At 34.8% G+C, this 15277-nt stretch overlaps 2 protein-coding genes across 2 annotated transcripts in view; one reads left to right on the plus strand and one right to left on the minus strand.

Moving 5' to 3' along the window:
* Window positions 1-50, minus strand: part of LOC107594207 (ribonuclease P protein subunit p30-like) — a 2966-nt gene extending 2916 nt beyond the window's left edge. Inside the window, exon 1 of the mRNA XM_016284166.1 lies at window positions 20-50. Within this exon, the coding sequence (XP_016139652.1) occupies window positions 20-29 (10 nt within the window). The 5' untranslated portion in view covers window positions 30-50. The remainder of the gene's footprint in view (window positions 1-19) is intronic.
* Window positions 51-9604: 9554 nt separating this feature from the next.
* The window catches only part of LOC107594156 (kinesin-like protein KIF20B), a 54875-nt gene continuing 49202 nt past the window's right edge, over window positions 9605-15277 (plus strand). The window contains exons 1-7 of the mRNA XM_016284107.1: window positions 9605-9697; window positions 9792-9881; window positions 10054-10173; window positions 10284-10422; window positions 10536-10720; window positions 10832-10889; window positions 10999-11196. Coding sequence (XP_016139593.1) covers window positions 9605-9697; window positions 9792-9881; window positions 10054-10173; window positions 10284-10422; window positions 10536-10720; window positions 10832-10889; window positions 10999-11196 — 883 coding nt within the window. The remainder of the gene's footprint in view (window positions 9698-9791; window positions 9882-10053; window positions 10174-10283; window positions 10423-10535; window positions 10721-10831; window positions 10890-10998; window positions 11197-15277) is intronic.

The following is a 15277-nucleotide window of genomic DNA, read 5'->3' on the forward strand; positions in this document are numbered from 1 at the left end:
ATTTTCTAAAGTTTCTCACTTTCAGACATGCCTTACAGTCCCTACACGACTCGAAATAAACCAATGTCTCGGAGTATGTTACTGTAACTCCAACAGTACTGAAACATGCTGTGCAGACTGAGAGAACCGACGAGCAGCTGACATATACTGAGCATGCGTGTACTAGCGATCCTGTGCTGATATTAATATGAGCGCGAGTGAAACGAGGACATGAATGAGGGGGTGAATTTGACGAAATTAAGTTTATTTAATAATAGATCAAATTTACTGGAAAATGCAAATGCAACTAGTTATATTAAACAACATTTTAACATGACGAACATGCAACAACTGTGCAGTCAAAACATGTAAATTAATTTTAATATTTACTATTGTGTTTAAGCTTTATGAGCTGGTTTTCTGTACGGTTGCGGTTCTGTTACCAAGCTAGTTCGACGTTTGACATTTGTCAGATTCAGCCTCGGAAATATTCAACAGTTCTTTAAAGATTTAATACAAGGACAAGAAACATAACGTGTTATAATGGTTTTCAAATGTAAAAGAGAACACACAATGTGTTCCATCTCAACTTCAAAGGGTGTGTCTTACTGGTTCATAGACGAACATTTAAATGTCACAGCACATGATATTGGAATGTCAACGAATACATAAATCAATGTAAAGTACATACGCTCTTATTTGTATTAATCTGCCTTAAGGTATTGTAACTGATAGACCTTATAATGTAAAAGTGCAGGGTAGGGACCGTGTGCAAAGTGCAAAAAGCACAATTATTCCATCTAAATGCTTCACTTGTGAAATGTATAAAAAATAAATCTCAGATCTAAGGGGTGTGTCTTATATTACTGGTTCATAAAAGAACATTTCGATGTTGGTTTTATTCACAGAACTATAGCAAAACAAAAGCTATTGAAATGGAACAATTGAGAAAAAGCTTGCAAAGCATTAAAAGATTGTGCCGTTTATCACCCCCTAGAGGAAGATATTGCACTTGTCTTGACCAAGTTTTAATAAATTAATTTAGAATGCACACAGTTTGATATGTAAACTTAAAAGGGTGTGTCTTGTTACTTGTTTAAAGAACGATATTTACAGCCATCTTTTACTATCATATGCAAATCAGGATGCACGCTATTGGATTAAAGTTGAATCTGTTAACACATTCATTTTTACAACATACACAAAACTATAACACAGCACATGATATTGAAATGTCAATGAATACATCAATGTAAAGTAAATACACTCTTCTATCTCAGCTTCAAAGGGTGTGTCTTGTTGTTCCTAAACAAACATGTAGATGTTGTTTTTTGTATTAGACAACACATAATATTAAAATGTAAACAAATACATCAATTAATTTCCTATAAATGTACTCTTCCATCTCAATTTCTAAGGGTGTGTCTTGATACTTGTTCCTAAAAGAACATTTCAAAGTTGATATTCACATAACTATAAGACAAATAAACTTACTGAAATGTAAAAATTGAGAAAAAGCTTATTAAGATGTGCAGTACACCGCCCCTTATAGGAACACATTGCCGTTGTTTTGACTGAGATTAAAGGGGTCATATGATGCGATTTCCATTTTCCTCTCTCTTTGGAGTGTTACAAGCTCTTAGTGCATAAAGAAGATCTGTAAAGTTGCAAAGACTAAAGTCTCAAATCCAAAGAGATATTCTTTATAAAAGTTAAGAGTCAACCACGCCTACCTAAAACGGCTCGTTCTAACACGCCTCCACATGTCTACGTCACGATGTGGGAAGATTTCCATAACACCGCCCAAATGTTCACGCAAAGAAAGAAGGCGTAACTTTTATTCTCACTGTAGTATTGGTGTTTTGCTGCCGCCGCCGCCATGTCGTGAAGGCGCTGTGTTTCGTTGTGAAAGCGAAACTACTTTGTTTTGAACACATACTATAGAAAATGAAACCAATACATAATTTAGTTTAAAATAAATACAATCTTCTAGATTTACATATGAGAGTAAAGCCTGAATTTAAATGTTTATTTAGGAATCAGAAACAAGACGCACACTTTGAAGTTGAAATAGAAGACTGTATTGATTTTAAATTAATTTATTAAAGGTTTGAATGTCAAACTCGGTCAAAACAACTGCAGCATCTTCCTCTAGGGGGCAGTAATACTGGAAACTCTTAGGAAGGTTTCGCAAGTGATTTTTGAATGTCAATAGCCTGACTTCTGCATCTCTTTTGACAATGAAAACAACTGGAAAATGTTATTTAAGAAATCTGTAACAAGACACAGCCTTTGAAGCTGAGGTAGAAGATTGTATTTATTTTAAACTAAATTATGTATTTGTTTCATTTTCTATAGTATGTGTTCAATTATAGTTCTGTGGCTAAAACCACCATGAAAATGTTTATCTAATCTGTAACAAGACACACCCATTGAAGTTGTGTAATAAAACTGTGTTATAAATTAATTTATAAAAAAATTGATTTTCAAATTCAAGTCAAAACAACTGCAAAACAAGACTTTGCCAGCTTTATCTTAATTGTTGAATTTCAATAGCATGTTTACTGTTATATAGTTCTGTGACTAAAACAAATATAAAAATGTTCTTATAAAAACAGTAACAAGACACACCATGAGGTTGATACAGAAGAGTGTATTTATTTTAAATGAATTTATTTATTGGTTTTAATTTCAATAGTGTGTACTTTTTTGGTGTTATACTTCTGTGAAAAAAACAAACATTAAAATGTTCTCACAAGGACCTGGAATCAGCCTACTGCATAACCACTGAATTATGGAATGGTAATGATTTTTAATATTGTTTTTCCTTTATTAATACCTGTACATACATAATTATCTATATTATATATTGTGTTTTTGCTATTTACAGTATCTATTTTGTATATTTGTATATTATTATTTTTATTATCTGTGTCCTGTCTTGTCACTGTCATTCTGTTGCACTGTGGAGCTTCTGTCACTAAAACAAATTCCTCGTATGTGTAAACATACCTGGCAATAAATCTCATTCTGATTCATATATTTATTAATATTAAAAATATAATAATAACCACTATCACATATCGTTTACAATATTTCTTATTTAAATTCAAGTGAGCGTTATATAGGTGCATCTCAATAAATTAGAATGTCATGGAAAAGTTCATTTATTTCAGTAATTCAACTCAAATTGTGAAACTTGTGTATTAAATAAATGCAATGCACACAGACTGAAGTAGTTTAAGTCTTTGGTTCTTTTAATTGTGATGATGTTGGCTCACATTTAACAAAAACCCACCAATTCACTATCTCAACAAATTAGAATACTTCATAAGATCAACAAAAAAAAACATTTTTAGTGAATTGTTGGCCTTCTGGAAAGTATGTTTATTTACTGTACATGTACTCAATACTTGGTAGGTAAGTCATTTTGCTTTAATTACTGCCTCAATTAGGCGTGGCATGGAGGTGATCAGTTTGTGGCACTGCTGAGGTGGTATGGAAGCCCAGGTTTCTTTGACAGTGGCCTTCAGCTCATCTGCATTTGTTGGTCTCATGTTTCTCGTTTTCCTCTTGACAATACCCCATAGATTCTCTATGGGGTTCAGGTCTGGTGAGTTTGCTGGCCAGTCAAGCACACCAACACCATGGTCATTTAACCAACTTTTGATGCTTTTGGCAGTGTGGGCAGGTGCCAAATCCTGCTGGAAAATGAAATCAGCATATTCAAAAAGCTGGTCAGCAGAAGGAAGCATGAAGTGCTCCAAAATGTCTTTTTCACAATTTGAGTTGAATTACTGAAATAAATGAACTTTTCCACGACATTCTAATTTATTGAGATGCACCTGTAAGTGTTTGTCTTTACATCTTTCAAAAACCTTGGGCACAAATTGCTCTTGTTTTGTTAATTGTAAAACACATTCTGGTGGGAAAACATTAATCGTTTTATCCTTTACATGTATTTTGTAGATGGTCCCTATCTGGCCTAAGCGCTAGCTCGCTGCTGCTAGAGACTTTATGCGTTGCAACATATCGAGGAGGAATAAAACCAATAAACTGCGATGTATGTTCAGTTCTACGTTCTAATGCTTTTCAGATAAGCCATTTTTATACAATTATACCCTACTCATCCACTAAGAATTTATTGATTATTTTTCGCGGCTGAATATCTGTCTAATATCCAACGTCAAACCAACTTTATATCGGTGGTTCAGTTATGGTTTTTGTAAAAAGTTGATGAAGACTTCACTTTCTTTGTTTTCATATCTTTAAGACATCCACATTTGCACATCAGTGCCAGTATTGGGTGCTTTTACTAAACGTAAGAAACTTATCCAAGATGATGATGATTGCGATGGCTATTACCATTGATCTTAAGTTATGATAATTACTTTATTTGAATGTGTTTGAATGTATTTTAATTTGCCGGGATGATATAATTGACGTCATTGCGTGAGGACGTAAGAGAACCGGTGAACCGGTTCATTGAATCGAACTGTCCGAAAGAACCGGTTCGCGAAAAAGAACCGGACATCCCATCACTACCGCTTTAGGGTCCGAGCTACGTCTGTACCCAGTAAATGTAAATGGTTTAAATCTAAACCCAACTTTAACCAGTGGATGAATGAGGTTAAAATTTTGTGCAAATCTTTAGAATTGGTTCAAAACAAGAAAGCTCTCAAATTGATTTCGTTTTTGGGGCATGTATAAACTAATGTGAAAAGCCCCTTTTGGTTTGTTTGTTTTATTTGTTCTATTTATTTATTTTATTTTCTTCTTTATTATTGGTTTATTGTGATCTTGTTTATCACTGGTTATGCTCAACCTAAGGCTGTTCACGTGTTGTTAGATTATGTGATGTGTTTATGTACCTTGTTTGTTGTAAATGGAAGCATAACAAAAAAAATTAAAAAGCCTCTGTACCCAGTATAGCGCATGTACGTCTGCAAGATGTCTGTTAAAGATCTCTTGATCTGGAAAGCATCTGCTGTGGACAAACATCTAACAGACGTCTATCAGATGTCAGTTTTACATACATTCTAAATCATTCAGCAAATTTTGTGGTGGGCCGGTGCCACCCCTCTAGACACGCCCCTGCAGCGTGTTTACAGTGGTTTACAGTGAAGAGAAACGAAGCAGGCTGTAGTGTTAGGGCCCGGTCCTTTCGCTCGATGCGATAAAGGTATTTTGTGTTGTTGTAAGCAAATTTCTACACCCTCCATGTTCAGGACGGTTCAAGGTTTGGTCCTTAGTTTGTTTTTGGACCTTGTTTGTTCGGTCGTTCGTTCATACTAAATACCAGGTGTTTCTAGTAAGCCGCGTCATGATACAATGCAACTTATTACGGGTGACATGAATATGGTCTCAAGTAGTTTTTCTTATGTATAATGTTGTAAATATATTTATTTATATAAGTACCGGGGAATAAAACAGGTTAGGCTGATAGCTGTTTGGGATTTAAAAAACGACTTTTCCAAAACAGTTTAACCATTTCCCAGAGTACAATCTTATTTTTAAGATTATAATTTACCCAACACTTGTTATAACGTAAGTGTGTAGCTTAGTTATCCACTATGGTTTGGAAATAATTTAAAACAAAAGGAAATTTTTGGGGTTAGTGATTTTAAAAGAAAAAAGGTCTTTAAGTGGATTTTCATTTTAAAAACACCTGATATTTTGTACATCTTGTCTTGAAATGTGGGTTATGCTTAGTTAATAATGGCTTTGTTAATAATGTTTTGTTGCTTTGTTGCAGGTGGAGCTGTCTAAAGAAAACCCGTATATCCGAGACACCCACTGCACTTGTAAAGCAGGATTGGGGCACTGTAACCATTTACTGGGACTACTTTACACACTGGCTCACTACCTAAAAATGGGACATAAATCTGTACCACCAAGAACAAGTAAAACCTCTTTGCCTCAAACATGGCATGTGCCATCAAGAACATTAGGACTAAAGCCAAAGCCAATCAGCACAGTATCAGTTTCCAAAGTAAAACCAAATAGTAGTACCCATAGAGTAAAACGCACAAGTGAGGGAATTCTCCCAAATGTTTACTGCCCAGTCCCTGTCCCATTGCCCTGTGGTGAATTTGAAGAGAATCTGAGGGAAAACCTAAAAACCTCAGGCAGCAGAAGCCACATGTTTAAATCATTAACCGCCAGTAACCAACAAAAAAAACTTGTCACCACAGAGTTCGGCGACTTACCTTTAGGGTCTGTTTTATCCTACCAGTTACCCCAGCAGACTGTGTCCTTTGAAGAGCACCCTACACTGCCTCTTCCTCCACAACCATGCTCCTACGCAACTGTGTTAAACCAGAAAGAACATGATTTCTATGGAGGTCTGATAATTACACCAGAAGATTCACTACACCTGGAAAGTGGAACCAGGGACCAAAGCAGCATCACTTGGCATTGGCTACGCGCAGAGAGGATCACATCAACATCTTTTAAGCGAGTCTGTTCTAGAGTTAAAGACTTTGAAAAGTTAGCTGCTGACATGACTGCAAAACAAACCATTCAGACCAAAGCTATGAAAAGAGGCATACAACTTGAGCCTGTTGCTGCTGCAGAATATGAAAAACTCACTGGAAACCAATTGTTTTCCTGTGGCTTAATAATTAATCATCATGCCCCTCACCTAGGAGCCTCACGTGACAGGAAAGTAGTTGACCTTACAGCAGATACTGTCCATGGTCTTCTTGAGATCAAATGCCCAAACAAAGACAGCTTCAAAAACTGCTCATATTTGACAAATGCAGCAGGGAACTACACTCTAAAAAAGATCCACGAGTACTACTATCAAATTGCTGGACAAATGGGGATTAGTGGGTTTACCTGGTGTGATTTTTTTGTAAAATGTAAAAATGATTACCACCTTGAACGTATCTATTTCAACAAAGATGAATGGGAGGAGCTGAAATGTAAGCTTGATTTTTTCTTTTTCAACTGTTTCTTACCTGTTCTGTGCAACAAGAGAGTGTAAACGGAAACAAAACCTCAAATTACCTTTTGCAGTGTATTGAATTCTTAAAGGGATAGTTCATCCAAAAATGAAATTTGGTCATCACTTGCTTAACTGAGTTGTACCAAACCTGCATACATTATTTTTTGTCTGCTGAACACATTAGATACTTTGAGGAATGTGGGTAACCGAACAGTTGGCAGTAGCCACAGACTTCCCACTGTATGGAAAAATAAAACACTATGGAAGTCAACTATTAACTGTTTGGTTACCTATATGTTCACTAGGAGAAAGAAATTCATACAGGTTTGGAACAACTTTATGGTAAGCAATTTATGACCAAATTTCAAATTTGGATGAACTATTACTTTAAAAATTTAAATACATTGCATTCTGTTAAATAGTCATTCATGTGTCATGAAAAACTTTTTTCCTGTTAAAAAAATAAATAAATCTGTATTGATTTTGATTTATCATCTTTATAAAGTGTAAATATGACAAATGAAACTGGATTCCAATGAAATGCAGAAATGTTTTTTATTGTTTTAATTCTCTCAAACTTCAGACATGTCTGAAAATGTTAATATAACAAGAAACTAAAAGGTACATTTTTATATTGAAATGTCTTTTTTTGTTACATGTGGTATGTAATTTTTTTACTATTATATATATTTTATATTATATATACTACAAATATGAAAAAATATTAAAAACAAAAATTATAGTTATGTATATATGTAGCATTGCATAAATATATTGTATTATATATATAATATGAAAAAAATGTGTAATATATATAATTTTTCTAATATATTAAATAAAAAATATTGATGTATATATGCAGCATTGCATAAATATATAATTATATTATAAAAATTTATGCATTACAATAATATGGTATGTAAAAAAAACTTGGTATATTATAAAATTGTAGCATTATATTGTACAAAATAATATATATATATAATATATGTGTGTGTAACATTTTTCTTAAATATACATGTAAATCCAGTATAGAAACTATCAACATAAATATACAAATTTCACTTGAATACATGTGCACTTTCTGGGACATTTAAACATTCACTCAAAACAGTGGACCCTGAAAATTTGTGAGGATACCACACACAGTCCAGAGCTGATTTACAGAACCAGCCAATGGCCCGTTCAATGTGAATCCTTAAACGAGCAATGTTGTGTGTGTGTGCGAGTTCCTCATGGCTGAACTGTCCAACTGGGCTGAGAAAAGGTGGGATTACCACTGTGGCATGAATTTCGTCAAGTAGATCTTTGATTAAAAAGCCTTTGTCTGCCATCACAGCATCGCCCTCTTCCAGAAGATTCAAAATGCCAGATGACTTGGTGATCTCTTTATCAGAGATGCTTCCTGTGTAAAGACTGCTCACAAAAGTCATGCTCCCATCCGGGGAAATTCCAACCAGAGATTTGAGTGTAGTTGTGCCTTTGTAGTGCGAGTATGTCTCAGAGTTCAGTACCTTGGAGCTGGCAGTTTGGACTCGGACTTCAGTACAATCCAGGATGACTCTGGTTTTGGGGTAGAGAGCTTTAAAATACTCTGGCATAAGTTCATCAATTGCAGCTCTACTTGGCCATATAGGCAGACTCCCCAGCATGAAGTACAAATAATTTGCCCAGGTAACACAGATTCGACTGACTGTACTTCGTGAAATATTGAAACGCAGAGCAATGTCGTGTTCACGAAAGCCCAGTCTAATCCGGCAAAGAAACATGAAAAACTGATTAAACAGGGAATCCAACCCTCAGTGTGTGTTGGTTGGTTGCACTAATTCTTTGCACTTGAGCCCATGCTCTGTGCTGTGGGCTGTAGAGCCAAGAAAACGGCCCTTAAAGTGTCAAAATCAGGGAACCCAGTGTAAAACTGGATGAGTTTTGGATTACCCATAAAATTCTGAATGCCAAACTGATGACTTTTGAGTGCCTCATTTTCCGCAGACAGACGAGAAATTTCCTCCTGTGCAGCCACAAGCTGCTCCTCAGTAGTCATGGGCTCCACACAGTAGTCATGATCGGTGTTTGGCATCTCTGTGACATGACTAGATTGAAAGAGAGAGAGAGGGCCAGTGAGATAAGTTGAATTTACACACCTATTCTATATTCATATTTATTTCTCACTTGATGCATTTATATACACAATCATTTTCTATGATAGATTTCTACTAACCATTCTTCGTTGCTTGGTCCATCCTTTGTAGAACTGGAGAGAAAAAAAGAGAAAATTAAGACCCAGACATGTAACAATATTACATACAGTTGGTTGGACAAAATAAAATGAACACCCATTATTATAGGGGTTAATAACATTTGTGTAGGTTACAGTGGGGGGAAAACATTGTGATTATCATATTAAACTGAATTCGCCGGAACACCGCCTATTTCGATTTATGATTTACTGTCACAAAATTCAAATAATTTGCAACGGTCGCTTTGTCACGTCCGGTGTAGACAACATAATTTAGCTGTTGCGGTGTCGCGTCCAGTGTAGAACAGACTGTTGTAATAGCTCATTTTGAGACGTTCAATAGTCGATGCGTCATTATTGTTTGCATTTTGTTTGTTGCCACTTACATTTTAGTATCATATAATAACATTTTTAGCAAAAGTTTTAGTTTCAGCAAGATGATGGAATCGTGTTTAAATCATAAGCCTGAGAGAGTAACGGTTGAGGACATCAAGAAAGATCTTTCCTCCGACTTCTCCAAATTATCAAAGGTATTTATTATTATCAAATATATTTCATGTTTTAAAGTCCTCGAATGTGATTTAGGCTGTAGTATTTCATGTTTCATATTTCTGTTTTCAACAGGACTCAGTATTGCTGGGAAAAGAGCATCTGCATGTCTATCTCCGAGTTCGTCCATTTACGACTTCAGAGAGAGCAGAAGGAGCATCACAGGTGCCAGCATATTTTATACATTTATATAACGTTTTTTTTTTTTTTTTAGAAATTCTGAGTTTGGAACAACAAGAGCATGAAAAGTGAATGATGAATTTTCATTTTGGGGTGAACTATACTTTAAATGTGCGTGCCTAATGTAATTTGTTATGACTGTAATCTCTACAAACAGGAGTGCATCTCAATTGAGCCTCCAGAAACTGTGATTCTAAAGGCACATAGACCATCTCTGACAGCCAGACACAGTGAGAGATTCGGCCCACAACAGGCACAACGATTTCAGTTCTCACAGGTATGAGGACGGCCACAGTCACCTCTTGCATTGTAATTTATTGCGAACAGGCTTCAGTGATGTTATCAAGTGTGTTTCTTTGTAATATGATTGATGAATTCATGTTTTAGGTGTATGGTCCAGATACAACTCAAAGAGAGATATTTGATGGAACAACCAAAAGCCTTGTGAAGGAAGTCTTGGATGGAGGAAATTCTTTGATCTTTACGTATGGAGTTACTAATGCTGGGAAGACATTTACTTTTCTTGGTAAGAATTTTGTATGAGATGTTTGTTTTAATTATATATTGCACTTTAATTATGTATGCATTTTATATATAGCTGTCTAATAGTCCATTTTTATGTCTACTTTTATGTTGTAGGCCCTGATTCAGATTGTGGAATTCTGCCCAGGTCATTAAATGTGATCTTTAAGAGCATAGAAGGCAGAATTTATTCTCAAAATAGCATTAAGCCTCACAGATGTGTCGACTTTATGAAACTCACTGAAGAGCAGCAAGATGATGAAGCTACAGATAAGAGAAACCTTTTTCGACGATTTAAAGATGTAAATTATTTTTTATATATATTTTCATTTTTTTAACTGTAATTTTTTTTTTTTTAGCACGGAGAAGTACATTACTAATACTCACATCATAGCTGTTTCTTTGTTTATTAGATTGACCCCCGGAAAACTCTGTCTAGCATGTCCAGCTCCAGCTGTTCATTATTTGAAAGTAGGCAATGTCTTTCACGCTGCCTTTAAAATTGTTTATGAACATTCTGTTCATCAATATGAGCATAAACACTTGACAAACATTGATTTTTTTTGTTTTTTTGTTCCAGGCTCCACCTTTAGTGACACAAATAGGGACAGTGTCTGTTTGGATGACACCTCTAATGTTAAATTCTCTGTGTGGGTCTCCTTTTGTGAAATCTACAATGAAAACATCCATGATCTCCTTGATGTTGCTCCAAATGTCTCCCACAGAAGGACTGTTTTGCGGCTAGCCCAAGATGTTAAAGGCAATGCTTTTGTCAAAGGTAACCAAATAATTCACTTGTTTTCTAAGTTGAAAATACAATAATGAATCATTAAAATAATAATAATGAAATAAAGGTTTACATTGAAACATTTTATAGAAATAGTTTATTAGGGGTGTGCGATAATGACAAAAAAATGTTTTCCAATATTTGGAATTTTGTCGATAACGATAATTAGACTATATTTTGCTGAGCACGTTATTGTGCTGGTACTTTGGCAAGTTTAGGACTTCCCAAAGCTTTTGATATTCTTCGTATTCTGTGTGGTGGTTACAGGGCCTGACTTTTCGTTTTCGTTTCGTTTGGCTCTTATGGGGGGGATTTTTTTAATTTGAAGGGGAATTTAGGGTATTTTGTTAGACATATGTGACCCTGTCATTGAAATCCAGGCTAAAGTCTCAAAATCTAATTATGAGATAACAAGCATCAAAGTTTGATTTCAACCATTAATTTCACTATGATTTCAATCTTTGACATGGCCTTACTCATTCAGTATTAAATATATAAAGGTTATATTTTCACAGTTCTACATCTTTATGAAGGATGATTTTATGTAGAAAACAGTAAATCACAAAAAATGACTTTAGCTGGGTTTTCACAGGCAGGGTCACATATTTTGAAACCACAATCATGCAACCTAAATGTTTCGTCACCCAGTGTATTTGTGTTTTACAATTTATAATGTTATTGATTCATATTTATATTGTGAGGAAGATACTTAAAAATAATTTTGATTTCAAACTCTGAATTGAATTTATTTTAACTAAAAAAAGACAAGTAAACAGTCAGTAATAAAATATGAATAGATAAGTGACAAGCAATGGCACAAACAAATACAATAACAAGATACAAGTAATCTATTTAACTTTAAAATAACACTGGTTAGTCTTCAATGTATAAATAAACATTAATGACAGACAGAAGTTTTATGACCTCATGCACGGATCTAACTGTTACATAATTTTGTTTCTCAACTGTTTACATTCATTTAATAGCCAAAATACCACAATGTTTAGTATAATTCGACTGTTTACGTGAATACTCATCAAGACGGACATAATTTTTTACATAATTTTGTACGTATTTGGCCATTTACTTACAATTATTAAGTACATTTACTTAATTATGTAGTTGTGCGCTCTCAGATGCGGCCCTATGTTCACACGCTTTGGGTGTGAGCTCCCAGAAAAGGGATCTCACGGAGAGCGCACAGGTCCTGAATTGAGCACTTGAATGTTTCAAATTTTAAGATTCAAAAGCACATGCAAATGATACATTCCATCATCTTTCCTGAGCGTCTTTCACGCTGAAATATTTGCAGGAATGTCCCACATTACAAGCACAGTTTCTGCGGTAATCAGTAGAATTATGCGCAATCCCCACAATCCAAATCCGAAATTCAAGCCCTGGTGGTTAGTTTGCTGGAGTAACAGAAATGAATCAATTTAGTTTACATTTTTACCATTAAAAGGCCATTTTTCTAACCTAATTAAATGCATCATCTTTTGTGTCAAATTCTTAAATGTAAACAATAAATTCAAATAGTAAGACACTATAGGCCTGTTACCAATCAAATTAAATCAGTATCAACAAAATTTGTGTTTGCAGTGGAGAGGTACAGAATCTACATCTGAATTGGCATTTAGATGCATTTACACAGACTGTTTAATAGGGCTGGGTATTGTTCAAAAAATGTTGATACTGATACCTTGACTTCGATACCTTTTAATACTTTTATTAAAAAGGAATACTTTTTTTCAAATACCAATTTTATTAAATGTTTTAAAATAACAACAAACTGAAAAAATAAAACCAACATTTTTTTTGATGTAATGTGATTACATTACCTTAAAATAAAAAGTGATTTTATTTTTTCAGTTTGTTGACATTTTTACAGATTCAAAGAATCATCTCCTGAGCCACTGCAAATAGTCAGTGCAAATAGCTTTAATAAAGTTTAAATAGTTTTCAGTGCAAAATGAACAGTTTCAAGTCGGTATGTGAGGTTCACTGCTCTCTCGGAATTAGTTGACTTTACTAGAAATTTGCGAAGAAACCCGTTGCACTAAACCATTTAGTTTTTACACAAATTGAAACTAAACAGCTTTAGTTGAATTAAAATAGAACCTTAAGTTTATGCAGTAGACAAATCAAGTTTACATTAGTAGTTTTTACTCCAAATCATTAGTTCACATCAATTATTATTTGGAGTATTCTGTAGGTTGCATAAAATAACTATTGCAAGTTACAAATACAAATATATACAGTGGGGAAAAAAAGTATTTAGTCAGCCACCAATTGTGCAAGTTCTCCCACTTAAAAAGATGAGAGAGGCCTGTAATTTTCATCATAGGTATACCTCAACTATGCAAATAACATTAACTAATGTTTTTAAGTAATGATAAATGTTATATGTATGTAATGTCAATGTAATTAGACATAGATTTTGAGATTTATTGTATTAAACATTGTTTCAAATAAATTGGAAAAACAGATTTCAATGCACAGATGTTTTTTTATTGTTCACCAAAGAAATGGTAACACGGCAATGCATTAAACTTGTCAGCCACAAGACAAGTAAAAAGCTTTGAAACTGCTTACTAACAATTGTAACTATTTTGTAGAAGAAACATGAACACAGTATTCAACAATATATGCTATATCCCTGAATGCCTGGATATGCATTAAAAACTGGGCATGCATTAAAACGGAGGCAAGCCTCTGTAACTTTAAACTTGGCGGATGAATTGTGTGAACACACATTAACTGAGCACTAACAGCACTAATATGCAGTGACAGAACACACTTTAATGTCTTATACAGCAAAACACAAGTGGCTTCTCATGGAAGCTTCTCACATTTCCTTACCAGTTTGCAACCTGGGTTTGGCCCAACATGAGAAGTACCTGTTGGATGAACTGGAATGTGTTCTTCATAGATTTAGGGTAGTTGAGATGCAGTGTGTATGCAAGTCCATACAGAATGCACATAGCTTTTGGCAAGTCGTCAATATTGTCCATCACAACTTCTCCTTCAATTATGATCTTCAATGAGGCTGGATTGAGATGGAGAGAAGATGAGAGCATGTCACCTTCATGCTCAATTAGGAGGATTCCAATGTCATCAGTAATCGTCATTAGAGTCCTAACAACATAAGAGCACAATCATGAAATGTCTCATTACATAACCATCAATAATGTTAAGCAATTTGTTACGACTGCTGGAGTTCTGTCTTCACAATGATTATTTAAATTTTGGTAACATGGACTTTTAATGTAGGGACAGAAACTTACGATGTTCCATTAAAGGGATAGTTCACCCAAAAATGAAAATTTGATGTTTATCTGCTTACCCCCAGGGCATCCAAGATGTAGGTGACTTTGTTTCTTCAGTAGAACACAAATGAAGATTTTTAACTCCAGCTGTTGCAGTCTACCAGTCGTATAATGCATGGCAATGGTAACAAAATCTATGAGAGTAAAAAAAACATGCACATACAAATCCAAATTAAACCCTGCGGCTCGTGACGACAAATTGATGTCCTAAGACACGAAACGATCGGTTTGTGTGAGAAACTGGAAAGTCACCTCTCCCGAATGAGTTCGCGTGAGAGAATGTAATGTTTTAGTTTTAAGGCGGTTTGAACAATCCGGATAAGCGCAAGCAATACCATTTTGATTAGCCGTCGTACCTACAATGTTTGTGCACTGTGTAAACAATGAGTGACGTATACGTGCGAGAGATCACTCTGGCGCTTGCATAAACTACGCCATAGTGCGTACACACCTCAAAAAAGTCACCTACATCTTGGATGGCCTGGGGGTAAGCAGATAAACATCAAATTTTCATTTTTGGGTGAACTATCCCTTTAAAAACAGTTCACACAAAAATTAAAATCTGCTGTTAATTTACACATCCTCAGGCCATCCAAGGTGCAGCTGAGTTTTTCTTCAGTAGAACCTTAAAAGATTATTAGCTGTAACTGTGGTCTTTGGCGATTCATTTAATGCAATCAATGGTTACCATCACTTGGGAGTAAAAAAAACAAACAAACAAAAAACAGGCAAAACAAAATTAATAC

The sequence above is a fragment of the Sinocyclocheilus grahami genome, unplaced genomic scaffold (genome assembly GCF_001515645.1).
Source record: "Sinocyclocheilus grahami isolate Dianchi unplaced genomic scaffold, SAMN03320097.WGS_v1.1 scaffold180.1, whole genome shotgun sequence".
NCBI lineage: Eukaryota > Metazoa > Chordata > Actinopteri > Cypriniformes > Cyprinidae > Sinocyclocheilus > Sinocyclocheilus grahami.